At 42.5% G+C, this 17,198-nt stretch overlaps 1 protein-coding gene across 3 annotated transcripts in view; it reads right to left on the reverse strand.

The window, feature by feature from the left end:
* kdm7aa (lysine (K)-specific demethylase 7Aa) overlaps nucleotides 1-16,205 on the reverse strand; it is a 34,396-nt gene extending 18,191 nt beyond the window's left edge. For 2 of the 3 annotated variants that reach the window (XM_072674111.1, XM_072674110.1), the window contains exons 1-4: nucleotides 16,108-16,205; nucleotides 5,061-5,146; nucleotides 3,757-3,874; nucleotides 2,485-2,645 (exon numbers count right to left, since the gene is read on the reverse strand). In XM_072674111.1, the coding sequence (XP_072530212.1) occupies nucleotides 2,485-2,645; nucleotides 3,757-3,874; nucleotides 5,061-5,146; nucleotides 16,108-16,205 (463 nt within the window). Of the gene's footprint in view, nucleotides 1-1,332; nucleotides 1,420-2,484; nucleotides 2,646-3,756; nucleotides 3,875-5,060; nucleotides 5,147-16,107 lie in introns of those variants that run through there. The other variant, XM_072674112.1, reaches the window with a different exon arrangement.
* Between the last annotated feature and the right edge of the window lie 993 nt (nucleotides 16,206-17,198).

Raw genomic sequence — 17,198 nt, forward strand, 5'->3', positions numbered from 1 at the left:
TCTTTAATCAGCATTTATAAAACAGAATTAATAGAATTCCTGTGAGAAAAGTTTAATCCCCCAACATTTATTACTATCAGCTGCAGATGATCAGAACATGGTTGGAGAGGATTATTCTGGAGGAGTCTGGAGTCTTATTTAAACCTCAGACGTTTAGTCTGCTCTGATCTTGATTGCAGTTGAAGTGAGGGGTGAAGCTGATCACCATGACCAGATCCAGAGAGCTCTCTGAGGCCTTCAAAAAGAAGGGTGGAGATGTACAGAGGAGCCTGGATGAGGGTTAAGAAGATCTCAGAACAGTTAGAAATCAGCCACTGTTCCACCAGCCGCTAAATCATCTACAAGTGGAACAGCTGACCAACATGGCCAGGTCAGATCGTCCTAGCAAGTTCAGCCCAATATCAGGGCAAGATCATTCACTCCAAGAAGATTTAAAGACCGTGTTCTAAATCTGCATCTCAACCTTTCTTCCTGAAGGCCTCAGAGAGCTCTCTGGATCTGGCCATGGTGATCTTCTTCACCCCTCACTTCAACTGCAATCAAGAGCAGACCAGACTAAACGTCTGAGGTTTAAATAAGACTCCAGACTCCTCCAGAATAATCCTCTCCAACCATGTTCTGATCATCTGCACCTCCACCCTTCTTTCTGAAGGCCTCAGGCCATGGTGATGATCTTCACCCCTCACTTCCCCAGGTCTACCAGCGGTCTGAAGTTTTGTCTCTCCATAGACTAAGTTCACAGGTCTACCAATTGCCTGAAGTCTGTTGAGGTCTACCCGGAGCTTTGAGGGGGGCGTACTGTAGAGGTTTAGTACGATGGGGAGTGCTTAAGTCTGGGGCCGCAAGGACCGGATGGTGTGCTCCTGGGCCCATGGGTGTGTTGGTCCTCCCCGGAGGGCAGTGGCTCTTGATTGGGTAAGGTAATAGGGGTGAGGTGGGGTGGAGGTTGTGGAATCCCAGAATCCAGAACAAGGCCCAGGACTTCAGTCAAGAGCCGACCTGACTAAACGTCTGAGGTTTAAATAGGACACTAAGACTCCTCCAGAATAATCCTCTCCAACCATGTTCTGATCATCTGCACCCGACTCTAATTCTACACATCTGAAGGAGTAATAAACACAAAAGGGGGGCGGCTGAACTTTCTCCTTTATTACATTTCTATTAATTCTATTTTCTAAATGATGATAAATGACGTTTCTTCAGGTGTGTGAGTTTAGTTAGATCACCCCTGTCTCTCAGTGCTGATCACATGAAGATCAAATGTCCAGCTGTTTAAATATGTTCAAAAAGACAAAGCTTTTCATGGGGTGTCCTAATTTTTTTCACACGCACGTCTAATCAGAATGAAAAATCCATCCACATCTGGCTACAGCGGCTTTAACGTCAACCTCCTGGAGAATGGAGCCCATCAAGTTCACATTTGAACGCGTTTCCAGAACCTCGAACCCCAGCTGCCAGAGAGAGCAGGAAACAGGGCAGGACAGCTGGGCACACAGCTGGACAGTGTATAACGACAAGGAACAGCTGAATGCGCGCGCGCACACACACACACACACACACACACACACACACACACACACACACACACACACACACACACACACACTGACTGATGACCACCGATACACATCAAAAAGGCCAATTTAGACACCAAGGCTGTGACCCAAACGGCTCCCTGTTTATGTTGAAGGGCACTAATGAGCATGTCTGCTAAACAGTCTCTCCCTACACAGTGCAACACTAATGAGGGAGCAGGGACCCGTTTCGGTTACAGCCGCAGAGTGTGTATCAGCGTTGCGTGGTGACGTGGTGGTCTTACGGACCGCCGACTCGCAACACTTAACGAGTTTTAAACTGAGTGGCTTAAATGAGCTGCTTCCCAGACAGTCTTCACTGCTGTAAACACACTCCTATAGCAAGATTAGGGGGCATAGTTCACAGCTGTCTGGTTCCTCTCCTAACACACACACACACACACACACACACACACACACACACACACACACACACAGAGCCGGGTAGTGTGTCTGGCTCATTGTTTTTTCTCAGTCATCAGAGTATTTGACCAGAGAACATGATCTCCACTGAGTGGTCCTCATCATTCACTCTCTCACTCACACACACACACACACACACACACACACACACACACACACACACACACACACACACACCTCCCTCACAACACCTGTTCTCATTAAAACCAGCCCAGGGTTAAAGCTCATCAGAGTGTGAGGGGAGTGTGTGTGTGTGTGTAATTGGAGCTTTCAGATAGACCAGCCCTCCAGCAGTGCTGAAACAGGAGAGCAGAGTTAATAGGGCTTTAAACCAGCAGACAGACGAGCCAAGCAATAAAGCCAGCAGCTCTCCATAGCAACAGACCACTCCGTCTCACAGTTACACAGACCACCTGACGGACAGGGGACAGGGGACAGGGCAGAACCTCCTACACTCCTAAATCTACAACACACACACAGGCCTTACCTACGTACTGCTCCACGTCTCTGACGGAGAAGGACAGCGGGGGCAGTTTAAGGCCCAGTCCCTCCCGATCTTGGACCGCTATGGGGTAGTGGAAGCCCTCGGTCTCCAGGTAATGCTGGGTCACCTGACTGCCCTGCATCCGCACCAGGATCTCCTCAGCACTGCAGGAGCACAGAGAGGAGGAGATGTTACCAGCAGTATATACAGAACACAGCCCTCAGGAGGCAGCGCTCTATAATGCTCTATAATGATTATATGATCCACACGCTCATTCTAACAGACTGTAATACACTACAGGAAGCGTAGGTGGCGCTCTATAATGATTATATGATCCACACGCTCATTCTAACAGACTGTAATACACTACAGGAAGCGTAGGTGGCGCTCTATAATGATTATATGATCCACACGCTCATTCTAACAGACTGTAATACACTACAGGAAGCGTAGGGGGCGCTCTAAAATAATCTATAATGATTATATGATCCACACGCTCATTCTAACAGACTGTAATACACTACAGGAAGAGTAGGGGGCGCTCTATAGTGCTCTATAATGATCATATGATTCACACGCTCATTCTGACAGACTGTAATACACTACAGGAAGCGTAGGGGGCGCTCTATAGTGCTCTATAATGATTATATGATCCACTCGCTCATTTTGACAGACTGTAATACACTACAGGAAGAGTAGGGGGCGCTCTATAGTGCTCTATAATGATCATATGATCCACACGCTCATTCTGACAGACTGTACTACACTACTACCCCAACCCCAAGCCCCTAAACCTAGCCCCTAACTAGGGTTAGGGCTAGGGTTACATTCAATAGACAGTCATTTACATTCACCTTCAGTTCAGCTGCAGTTAAATGTCAGCTGAAGGTCAGGTGAGCATCTACAATGGACCATCCAAGTAAAGTCTACCTTCTTATCTACCTTCTACGGCGGTTTAATAGCACTCGCTTTACTAAGCCTTGATAAACCCCTATAAAGCCAGATTCAAATATTACTTCACACCCGTCCAAGTGTTTGCTCTTAATTCACACCCAGCCCTCGAGAACTGAGCGATTCAGTCACGTAATGACTCAACCAACAGAATAGGGTGTGACCACTGAGAGTGAAATATGTGCAAAGACATTCATTCAGTATGAATTTATTGGGGGTGTGCATGAAAAATGAAACACAGTATGAGAATGTGAAAGTGCAGAATCTGATTGTTTACTGTATCTGAGTGGGCTGGACTGCGAGGATTATTAGACATTTCAGTACCTGGGGAAAGTCCTGGCCTGGAGCTCCTGAACGAAGACGGCGGTTCCAGCCTGAACTGGCCGAGTGCCATCATCCAGCTCTGTGTAATCATGCCTATGCCAGTTATTCCGCTTCTTCACTGAGAGTTAAAAAAAAACAAAGCGTAAGTCACACACCTTCGCACAATTTCTTTCTAGGATGTTTGTGGACGCCCCATCTAATGAATGCATTCAGCTACTTTATTATGCACCCATTGCTGACACGGAAGTGACAATGCACACACACACCCACATACAGCTTGTTTAACCTACTGGCACCATGCTGCTGCCTAATGCCAGACGTGGGCTAGAGAGGTGCTAGAGAGGTACAAAGCCCCCCCAGCATTTAGCTTAGATCTTTTGGGATGAGTTGGGGAGGATAAGGTGGGGTGGTGACCATCATCCAACACCCTCCACAATCCAGCAGAAAGCCTTCCTGCCTGGACAGTAGAGACAGCTACTTCTTACTAGTTTTAATAACCTTGACTTCAGGAGAAACAATGTATGTAGGTGTCCAAATACTTTTGTCCATATAGTGGACGTTTCTCAGTTAAACTGGACAAGCAAGTTGGAAAGCATTGTGGGTGGTCCAGGAGTCCGTCCCTTGGGGCAAGCAGGTATTTCAAAAGTGAGCATGAAGAGCGAGAAGCCAATCTGCAGTCAACCATGGAGGACCACTCAGGTCCCACGACACCACACGGCCACTCCCACTGGAGGAGGAAGACCAAATGCACCGTTAACCCCTTTGCAAGAAAGTTCTGGCTACCTGTAACGGTCCACCCAGAGCGGGTTTTCTGTAACTTCTGCGTCATTTAAGGTGGACCAGGCAATTCCTGCGTTTTAGGGATGCGCTGTATGTTGTGGGAAGACTAATTACTTGACAGATTAAAAACTGAATGAATCAGCAGAATTAAACTGGACTGTTGCGCCACTCTGGATCCCATGGGTGGAACCGTACATGTGAAAGAGTGAAATATAGAAGTGCTACACTTTGAACAACGTTGTAAAAAAACGTTTTTGCATAAGAGATGTGAGAATTGGCAAGGAACTGTTACACTGACTTACTAAAACCTTTAATAGGTGCTTTTAAGGAACATAGGATGGTCATTCAATGGCATTGTACCTTTATTTTTATAAGTTTGAGAGCTTTTCCACTGACAAATGGTCAATTGTTGAGATTTTCCAGTGGGTGGTGGTCATATTCACCCTTAATTCCCAGTTCATTCGAATAGTTGAGCGAAGAACACCCATCCAAACCAAGCCCACTTCAACGTGAGCATCACTTACTGCGTGAAGGTCCATGGATGGGCTCACAGTTGGGGCAGTGGTACAGGTCAATATCAGCAGCATGGTGCTCCTCCACCTGAACACAGCTACAACACACAACAGTAGCACAGTCAGTCTGAGTCAGTGAGTCTACTAAAACTACTAGAGAGCGATGACACATAAACAGACTTCTTAGCCTGAAAAAAATTACAATCATTTCTAATAATATTTATTAAATTATATAAGGACTTTTTAACCATTTACATATTTTTCAAACCTAGAAATCTACAGAAAAGTAAAAAAAAAAAAAAATAATAAAAAAAAAAATTACTGCCACAGAATCCATTTATGTACTTTTAAGGGAAGCTCAATGAAGGCGGTCTGAGACACTGAGGCTCGGCCTGAAGAATGAGAAGGGGGCGGGTCTACCAAATGAGTCTACTGCGCAGACTCTGGTTGAAATTGGACACCATGGTGGACAATTCTGGCTTCCATAGATTCCTATAGAGCGGAAGGGAACGGAACCACGGTGTCCATGCTTTCTATGGTCATGGCCAGCAGATGTGAACCCAAAGCCAGCAGAGACGTCTCCTGATGACACCCTTTCGGTGGAACTCGGGCAACACTGAGGGGTTTAATTCATCTCCCATCCAACCACAACCGCACACTGGGCCACAAACGCTCTCCTCACATGCATGCACATTCCTGAGGTTCATACCAGAGCTGCCGTAGAGTCTGCGTGGGCTCGGCTGGCTGTGTTCTGACAAGCTTACGGGGCAAAATGTCAAAACGTGCAGCAGGTTAGGGATCTGCACTGACAGCCTTATAACACACACACACACACACACACACACACACACACACACACACACACATACACACATACACATACACACATACACACACACACGTGGTAGCATCAGATTTGCACAGATTTGTTAGAGAGCTTATTTGCATATTGCAGCCTCCAGCGATTCACCATGAGATCAATATCTTTAATTATTATGATGAGGAGATTGTGCATTGTGCAGCCCAACATGGACATCCTTACAATGTCTGCCTTTAGACCTTCATGCAGGTCCTAAAATCAATAAGGAGTATTGAGTATTGGTATGAGTGAATATGGGTGGGCATGGCTGTGCATTGATGGGTATGGTACTGATCAGCATGTACGGGTATGGGCAGGTATTGATGGGCTTTTAATGCCATTAACTGAATATGAACTGTGTATGGATGGTATGAACTCTAATGAGTATGTACGTATAGGCATGTATTACTGGGTATGGATGGGTAGAGTGGCAGGGTCGGCAATGGATGGGCATGGTGTTAATTGGCAAGGACTGATATGGGTATTATTGGGCATGGTGTTCATTCTGCTACTTATGGGCATGGAATTAATGAGTGTGGGTGGGTAATGATTGGTACTTGGGTACTGATGGGCATGTGTTAATTTGCAAGGATGGGTATGGTATGGGTGGGTATTACTGGGCATACTGTTTATGGGCATGAATGGGTGTGGGAGGGTATGGATGGGTGTTATAGTATAATAGTATTAATGGGTAATAGTTAGGTATTAATTAGGTATGAGTATGGATGGGTGGGTATTAATGGCAAATATTTTGTATGGATTGGGTAGGAGTATGAATGTTAATGGATAATGGGTATGGATGGGTATGAGCACGGATGGGTATGAGCACGGATGGGTATTAATGGATAATGGGTATGGATGGATAATGGGTATGAGCATGGATGGGTATGAGCATGGATGGGTATTAATGGATAATGGGTATGGATGGGTATTAATGGATAATGGGTATGGATGGGTATGAGCATGGATGGGTATTAATGGATAATGGGTATGGATGGGTATGGGTATGAGCATGGATGGGTATGAGCATGGATGGGTATGAGCATGGATGGTATTAATGGATAATGGGTATGGATGGGTATGCGTATGAGCATGGATGGGTATGAGCATGGATGGGTATTAATGGATAATGGGTATGGATGGGTATGGGTATGAGCATGGATGGGTATGAGCATGGATGGGTATTAATGGATAATGGGTATGGATGGGTATGGGTATGAGCATGGATGGGTATGAGCATGGATGGTATTAATGGATATGGGTATGGATGGTAACGGATAATGGGCATGGATGGGTATGGATGGTTATGAGCATGTATAATGGATATGGGTATGAGCATGGATAATCGGCATGGATGGGTATGAGCATGGATAATGGGTATGGATAATGGGTATGGATAATGGGCATGGATAATGGGTATGGATGGGTATGAGCATGGATAATGGGTATGGATGGGTATGAGCATGGATGGGTATGAGCATGGATAATGTTAAGGATGGGTATGAGTATGGATAATGAGCATGGATAATGGGTATGGATGGGTGTGAGCATGGATGGGTATGAGCATGGATAATGTTAAGGATGGGTATGAGTATGGATAATGAGCATGGATAATGGGTATGGATGGGTGTGAGCATGGATGGGTATGAGCATGGATAATGTTATGGATGGGTATGAGCATGGATAATGTTATGGATGGGTATGAGTATGGATGGGTATTAATAGATAATAATGGGTATGAGCATGAATGATAATGAATAATAATGGACATGACTATGGACGAGTAAGATTATATGGATGGGTATTTGACTAATAATTGGTATGTTACGGATGGCATTAATGGCTAATTAAGGGTATGGGTGGGTTTGGTACCGGGTCATTCATATAAGCTTCAATTAATCCGATATTTATCACATCACAACAAAACAAAAAAGCTGCATTCTGGCATACACAATATTTACTATTTAGATCCAAAAACATAAAAACCAAAAAAAATCATTATTTGTGTCATAGTTGGGTGTTCCTCTACTTCTGTTACATCTGAGTTTCAACCTTGTTTCTTTTATTTCATTTATTGAAAAATCAGCAGTCAGTCCTTCAGTCTAGTTGCCTTTATGAAAGTGTGAACATGAGCAGTTCTCTTCACTTCATCTCTCAGGCTGAATGCAGAGGGGGCCTAAAGATCTGTTACGGGGTTTTAAGGGTGTTAAGCAGGGTGCTGCAGTTGAAGAGCTGAATAGTGAGAGGATGAGTCTTTGAAGATGGGAGCTGGATTCAGCGAGCGGCAGTCGGAGCTTTGATCTTTCCATCACGGCAGGAAACAGCGGCTGAGACAAAGCAGACGTACTGGCTTCACTCAGACACTCAGGACTGTAAAGGCCTGCAGTAAAGTGCTGAGAACGGCAATACTGGACATAAGGGAGATGGACGAGGAGATCACGGCGGGGCTGCTGCTGCTTTCTAAAGGGCCTAAAAGCATCGTCTGTTATCGGTAATGTCTGTCAGAATGAGTGTGTGGATCAGGGTAATCTGTCCATAAGTATTTGGACAGAGACACAATTTGTGTAATGCTGCCTACGTATAAGTACTGAAATTACGTGAAGCAACTGAGATGCGAGCTTCATTACAAGGGGCCTAACATATACTAGACGGACAAAAGTATTGGGACACCTGCTCATTCACTGTTTATTCTGGGGTCAATCAGGGGTACTATCCTGATTTTGTTGGAGTAATTGTCTCTACTGTCCAGGAAAGAAGGCTTTCTACTACGTTTTGGTGCTGGAGCATTGCTGTGAGGATCTGATTGCATTCAGAGCGTTAGTGAGGTCAGGATGTTGGATGATGATTACCACCATCCCACCTTAGCCTCAACTCCCCAACTCCTCCCATCCAAAAGTACTGGATGGAGCTCCAACACCATCATTCCAGAGAACACAGCTCTTCCACTGCTCCACAGCGTAATGCTGGGGGGGGCTTTATATACACCCCTCTAGACCACGCCTGGCATTAGGAAGCATGGTGCTAATAGACTCGTTTATCTGCCCCAGACAGCCCTATTCTATTGGCAGTACTTCTCTAAAGGGACTAGACAAGCTGTGTGTGTTTGTGTGTGTGCATTTGCACATCTGTGTCAGCAACAGGTGCAACTTAAAGTAGCTGAATGTCCACAGTTGGGGACGAGGTGGGGATGAGCAGGTTTCCCAATACTTTTGTCCATTTAGTGTACTCAAGAGCAGGTGGGCGTATTATCAACGCCTACAATCCAGAGATGCCTCCAGCAACGTAAATAAGGGGGGGGGTTTAACTGAAGATGCAGGCCACTGGTAACCCTCAACAGCAGAAGTCCAGGTTAGGCTGATGGAGAGAGAGAGAGGGGGGGGGGGGGGTTTGAAGCGTATAATGGCAGCAGCAGCAGCATCTCAGTTCATGACCTCCTTGAGCCACAGCCAAGTTCTCTGACCGCTGAGCTTTCACTGCTCCATAATGGGTTATGTAACGACCGTGGCCATGGATGGTGGAGCTTGTTGGTGGGAGAATAACTCCCACCACTTCCTTTCACGCATCCACCACCACATCCTGACCCACTGCTCCTCACTCCCCCAGGAGGGAGAGAGAGAGAGAGAGAGAGAGAGAGAGAGAGAGAGAGAGAGAGAGAGAGAGAGAGAGCGAGAGAGAGAGAGAGAGTCAGAGAAAGAACACAGTGATCATCCTCTGCGAGATCAGGGAGGTCACATGGGCCACATTCGAAACCACTGTAAAAAAAACAACACACAGAGGTAAATATGAACCTAAACTGCGGCACCATGCTCTCGGACCCAGAAGGGGGCTTTAGTCATTTCAGGGGTGCAGATATGGTATACCCACTATAGGGAGTAAAATACAGTCACAGAATACACCTCTGCAATGAGGGATACCACAGCAACACCCAGAGCGGTGGCCAGCCCTTGCTCTAGGGCCCGACAGTGGCAGCTTGCCGAGCCCGGGTCTCGAACCCACAACCCTGTCATCAACAGCCCGGAGCTCTAACCGGGCTTTTGATTGTGGTGGATACCACACTGCGGCAACGCACACTCGATACCATGGAAACACAGCTGTACTGCAGAGTGAATTTCAGCACAGAGCGGATCGGGTTCGAGTGTTTCCCGGCGAGAGATTTCACTTCTCTAATTTTGGACGGCCCTGACGGTGGATTTGTGAAAGTCACACAGATGCTAGAGCTCGGCGTGACGCACAAGTCAGTGTGTGGGAAACCCTCCAGACGAGGTTCTCCTCCCGGCAGGGCTGAGCACGCCCACTTACAGGAACAGAGTGGCAAAAAATAAACACAACAAATTAAAGCATCCATAAACATGTGGCCAGACTGCGGCCGGTCAACTACCTGTATATGTATACTGTGGTGAATGAGCTACACTTCACTTTGTAGCACCTTCATGTTGAACTTCACTTCACATCTGAAGGGTTCCCCACATTCTGACTGTTTACATGCGGTTCTAAACGTGCTATCTAGAACCAAATAAAAGAATGTGGTTCTTCTGCTGGTTAAACAATGCATTCATAGGCCGACATAGGTTAGTTTCTATTCAGCTGTAATCCAAGAGTAAAGATGTGGTGGGAGTGCGTGCAAAGTGCTAGAACATTATCTAGAACACAGATAATATGTTACGTTTTCATGTTCCGCACTGTGGAACCTGTAAATTGTTCTGTTACCTTCGGAGAGCGCTTCTCACTGGAGCAGGCTGGGAAGCATGTCCGTTAACGACCCCTAGGGGAGCGCTAAAGGGTGCTCTGCCAGAACACAGCGGTAAAAACAAAGGATCGGAACTGGATCAGGCTTAAAATAAAGTTCTCGGTCAGTTAGAACACGCCTGGATCTGCTTTTACAAGGGTCTCCTGGTGCTCATTAGCGATTTCTGCCTTATCCAAATGGGAGTCAGCGGCCTAGTCTACAACAGGGCCCCAATCCGTCCCAATAACAATAATAATAATAATAATAATAATAATAAACCCCCCACACACACAGTGATTGATTGATGACGGGGACGCTGCATCACTACTTTACTGCCGTTTTAGAGGCTCAGCTCTGCCCACAGGTGACCCAGTGATGATAGAGATTACACAGCAACAGTGAATCAGGTCAACAGCTCATTCGCAGGCCGTCCCCAACTCCCAGCTCCCAGCAGCTATCCCAGGACGGTGCTCCCAAACTACATAAACATCACAGCTTTTATATAGGTATTAAAACTTAAAAAGATGAAGTGAGGTGTAGTGTGTAACTACTGTCGCCCCCCCGACCCAACCCCGACCCCGACCCCCAGTCTCATACAGTCTTATCTGCCAGGTCACAAAACCCCACATATCCGACCCACAGCAGTTCAACCCACACAGGAGCGTCTCAGCCTCTGGACTGCTTCTTGAATGAGACAGGGTGGCCAATCAGGACAGAGCTCATTTGCGTACATCAGTCTTAAAGGTACAGTAGCAATATCTATATTATATATATATATATATATATATATATATATATATACAGTGAGTCCAAGAAGTATTTGATCCCTTGCTGATTTTCTTTGTTTGCCCACTAATAAAGACACTATCCTTCTGCACTTTTAATGGTAGATATATTCTAACATGGAGAGACAGAATATCAAGACAAAAATCCAGAATATAATTTTAAAGAATATATTTTAATTAATTTGTATTTCAATGAGGAAAATAAGTATTTGATCCCTCTTGCCAAACACACTCAATACTTAGTGGCAAAGCCTTTGTTTGCAAGCACAGCGGTGAGACGTTTGTTGTAGTTAACCACAAGTTTAGCACACACACCAGGGGGAATTTTGGCCCACTCTTCTTTGCAGATCCTCTCTAAATCATGAAGGTTGGTGGGCTGTCGCTTGGCAACTCTGACCTTCAGCTCCCTCCATAGATTTTCGATCGGATTGAGGTCTGGCGACTGGCTGGGCCACTCCATGACCTTAATGTGATTTTTCTTGAGCCAATCCTTTGTTGCCTTTGCTGTATGTTTAGGGTCGTTATCATGTTGGAAGACCCAACCACGGCCCATTTTCAGATCCCTGGCAGAGGGGAGGAGGTTGTCCCTCAGGATTGTGCGGTACATGGCTCCATCCATCTTCCCAGTGATGCGGTGAAGTAGCCCTGTACCCTTGGCAGAGAAACACCCCCAAAACATTATGCTTCCACCTCCATGCTTGACGGTGGGCACAGTGTTCTTGGGGTCATAGGCAGCATTTTTCTTCCTCCACACATGGCGGGTGGAGTTGAGGCCAAAAAGTTAAATTTTGGTCTCGTCTGACCACAAAACCTTCTCCCAATAACTTGGTTCATCTTTCAAATGATCATTGGCATACTTGAGGCGCGCCTCCACATGTGCTCTCTTCAGCAGGGGTACCTTTCGGGCACTGCAGGATGTGAATCCATTGTTGCGCAAAGTGTTGCCAATTGTTTCCTTGCAAACTGTGGTCCCAGCTGCCTTCAGGTCATTTGCTAACTCCTGCCGAGTGGTTGCAGGACGATTTCTGACTGTTCTCAGCATCATTGCCACCCCACGAGGCGAAATCTTCTTTGGAGCACCGGGCCGAGGTCTGTTGATTGTCGTGTTATACTCTTTAAACTTTCTGATAATTGCACCAATAGTTGTTACTTTCACATCCAACACCTTACTAATCTTTTTGTAGCCCATTCCAGCTTTGTGAAGGTCAACAATTCTGACTCTGAGGTCCTGTGACAGCTCTTTGGTTTTACCCATGTTGGAGACTTGAAATCTGTGTGATCTGTCTGATTCTGTGGACAGGTGTTTTTCACACAAGTGATTAGTGAGAACAGGTGGCTTCAGGTCAGGTAACAAGTTGATTGGGAGTGTCTAACTGGTCTGTAAAAGCCAGAACTGCTAATGAATACTAAGGGATCAAATACTTATTTCACTCCATGAAATACAAATCAATTAATATATATTCCTTAGATTTATTTTCTGGATTTTCTTTTTAATATTCTGTCTCTCCATGTAAGAATACATCTACCATTAAAAGTATAGAATGATCATGTCTTTATTAGTGGGCCAACGAAGAAAATCAGCAAGGGATCAAATACTTCTTGGACTCACTGTATATATATATATATATATATATATATATATATATATATATATATATATACACACATACATACACACACACACACAAGTTGTGGTTCCTCCAAGAACCATTTTTGTAAAAGAAGGCATTCCCTCTTTCTGACTGTTTACGTGTGGTTCTAAACGTGCTGTCTAGAACCAAATAAAAGAACGCGGTTCTCCTGCAGGTTAAACAATGCATTCCCGACATAGGTTAGTTTCTATTCAGCTGTAATCCAAGAGTAAAGATGTGGTGGGAACATTATCTAGAACCACAGATAATACAGTCTGTTTTCATGTTCCACACTGTGAACCGTATATACTGATATATATATATACATCAGTTAATATTTATAATATTACAAAATAGCTTAAATGTGCATTAAAATGTAAAGGGCCAGTTGAAACGCCCCCCTTTCCAAGCATGCATTGAGAAAAATCTCAATCCCAACAGTCTCTAATCGGCACTACAGGTTATTTTTAAGATGTCTGGCTAAAAAAAACCCTAATAATAATCATAATAATAATAATTGAAAAGCTCTAAAAACCTAAAAGCCCAAAAACTAGAGCCTGGTTGAAACGCTCATTTTAAAGATCCTATTTAAACGCACCCCCCTCCCCTCCAAGCATGGACGGGCTTTAACCTCATTTAACCCCTTACTCTTAACCCAAGCAGTCTACTGACCCCCCCTTATAATTTCTTGATAATCTGAGAGGCTATTATCATTTATGTATTTAATTATTTATTTATTATTATTTATACAACAACAAGGCCATGAGTTCATACACTCGTCAACAGATTTTACAAATTAAAAGTTCAGCTTATTATTATTATTATTTTTTATTATTATTAATATACTTTAATATAGTATTAAAGTTCATTTCACTTGATATTAAATTATGAGCTATGGATTAAATACCCAAATACTCTACTATTTATTAAAACACCCCCCCTTCCCAAGCATGAAACTGTGATACATTCATTTACATTTATTTAATTCATAAACACTCATTTATTAACCATCTGAGATTGACAATAATTGACTATTTTTTATATATATATATATATATATATATATATAAATATATATATATATATATATATATATATATATATATATATATATATATATTTATATAATTTTTTAATTATTATTATTAGTGTCCACAGCTATAACAGCCAACACAACAGTCACGAGCTCATACACACAAATAATACAATTAAATTTTTAAAAAAAAAGTTTATTAATAATAATAATAATAATAATAAATCAAATTAGTTTAATGTTTTAATTAAAAAGTTATATTATATTTATATATATATATTATATTATTTATTATTATTTATACAACAACAAGGCCATGAGTTCATACACTCATCAACAGATTTTACAAATTAAAAGTTCAGCTTATTATTATTTTTATCTTTTTTTTTATTATTAATACACTTTAATATAGTATTAAAGTTCATTTCACTTGATATTAAATTATGAGCTATGGATTAAATACCCAAATACTCTACTATTTATTAAAACACCCCCCCTTCCCAAGCATGAAACTGTGATACATTCATTTACATTTATTTAATTCATAAACACTCATTTATTAACCATCTGAGATTGACAATAATTGACTATTTTATATATATATATATATATATATATATATATATATAAATATATATATATATATATATATATATATATATATATATATATATATTTATATAATTTTTTAATTATTATTATTAGTGTCCACAGCTATAACAGCCAACACAACAGTCACGAGCTCATACACACAAAATAATACAATTAAATTTTAAAAAAAAAAGTTTATTAATAATAATAATAATAATAATAATAATAATAATAAATCAAATTAGTTTAATGTTTTAATTAAAAAGTTATATTATATTTATATACATATATATATTATATTATTTATTATTATTTATACAGCAACAAGGCCATGAGTTCATACACTCATCAACAGATTTTACAAATTAAAAGTTCAGCTTATTATTATTTAATTATTTTATTTTATTATTAATACACTTTAATATAGTATTAAAGTTCGTTTCATTTGATATTAAATTATGAGCTATGGATTAAATACCCAAATACTCTACTATTTATTAAAACACCCCCCCTTCCCAAGCATGAAACTGTGATACATTCATTTACATTTATTTAAATCATAAACACTCATTTATTAATCATCTGAGATTGACAATAATTGACTATTATATATATATATATATTTATATATTTTTTTATTATTATTATTAATTGTGTCCACAGCTATAACAGCCAACACAACAGTCACGAGCTCATACACACAAATAATAAAATAAAATAAAATTAAATAAAGTTTAATAATAATAATAATAATAATAAATCAGATTAGTTTAATGTTTTAATTAAAAAGTTTATTATAATTTATAAGCCCTTTTTAACGAGGCTTTGGGGTCCGGCTAAGCAGCCAGTCAAACAGCGTCCCGTTTAAAGGGCCAGTTAAATGCCCCCCTCTCCAAGCATGGACGGGCTTTAACCCGGTGGCCACAGCTTTCAATCCCACCCGTGGAGCCGTGACATATCCACGCATTAATCGTTTACACCCCCCGTGAGAGTTATCGATAACCTGAGCCCTGAGCTTATCGATGACTGCTGGCGTTTATTACCGTTGCCGCTCTGACAGCAGCTGGAGCCCACGGAGTTCACCCAGCCCGTAGCGCAGCTAGCCTAGCCAGCCTAGCCAGCCTAGCTAGCCTAGCTAAATATCACTGAAACCACATCAATTTTAATGTAAATAATATCTGAGTCCGGCTACTTTAATATTTCGCCATATATCTACCTACTAAACTACCGTATAAACTACCCAGGCGGAAGGGTAGCTGGCTAGCTCGCCGAACTTACGACCTGACAGCCGGGCTGCTGCTAGCTAAACGTTAGCCAGCCAGCTCCGCCAGCTCCGCCAGCTCCGCCAGCTTTCCCCCCAGATTTCAACAAAGCGAGGCGTTTCTGTCCCCGCAGACGCTTCTACTTCAGTTAGGGACGAAATAAACTCCTTACCTCCCGTGAAACCAGTCCTTACAAATGTCGCATTCAATCATAAATCGGCTAATATCGTAGCGCTGCCGGCACACACAGTACAGCTGGGCAGCAGCCATCTTCTCCTGTGCCTTCCTGCGGCCGAGGGCAGGTTTCACGCTCACGGAAAAAGCCGAAGGAAGACGGAAGAGGGCGAAGTGGCACGGAAAGCCCCGACGTTTCAACAGTGACGTGCTTGGGGGGGAATACACCCCGTGTTTACGTCCGTGAAACACATTGCGCACTTTTTGGTCTATCTGGCGTCATCATACGCGTATTATCGTTATTTCTGACTCGGTGACGAGCGAACAGACCGACGGTTAGGCGGTTATTGCCGAGCGAACCGGAGAAAGCCGAAGTAGGCAGCAGGAAATGCCATTCAAGCTGGAGATGTTTACATTCTTGAAATTGAATATTATTTTTTGTCGTATTTGGCTTCGTATTGTGTGATTTGCCTGATTAAAGTCCATAATAATGTATTTTTGGTAAAACAGGCAATAAATAAAGCACAGCAGGCGATGGCAAACGGTTACAGCCGAAGTTCAGCGGAAAAAGTCGAAGCCGAATGAAAAAACCCGAAGTGTGACGGAAAAGGCCGAAGTGAACAACGGCTACGTGCAGTGGATAAGCCTTCTGTTAGGGAAAGACAATGAGGTAAAAATAATATTTTTGTAGGATAGGAGCTTGAACATCCATCATTTCTCAAATATAGACTAAATATAAAGTAGCTGTTGCTTACATAAATAAATAAATAAAATATTTTATGACGGGGATTTGTTTAAATGTAATAAAATATTAATTTCAGCACTGTAGGTCTGGAGTTGGCCTGGACTTTTATCACCAAAATAATGACTTAAAATACCCAACAACTATTATAGTACAGTGAATTAGATTATTATTATTATTATATGATAAAAACAAAAAAGTAAAAAAACAAACAAACAAAAAAACAAAACACGTGCTGCCCTTATTTTGGGTAATAAAGTCCATCTCAACCCAAGCACAGACTCACAACAAATCCCCGCTGTATTTCAGATATAGAGCATTATTATATATGCAAACAGAGCGTGCTG

The sequence above is a fragment of the Salminus brasiliensis genome, chromosome 2 (genome assembly GCF_030463535.1).
Source record: "Salminus brasiliensis chromosome 2, fSalBra1.hap2, whole genome shotgun sequence".
NCBI classification, from domain to species: domain Eukaryota; kingdom Metazoa; phylum Chordata; class Actinopteri; order Characiformes; family Bryconidae; genus Salminus; species Salminus brasiliensis.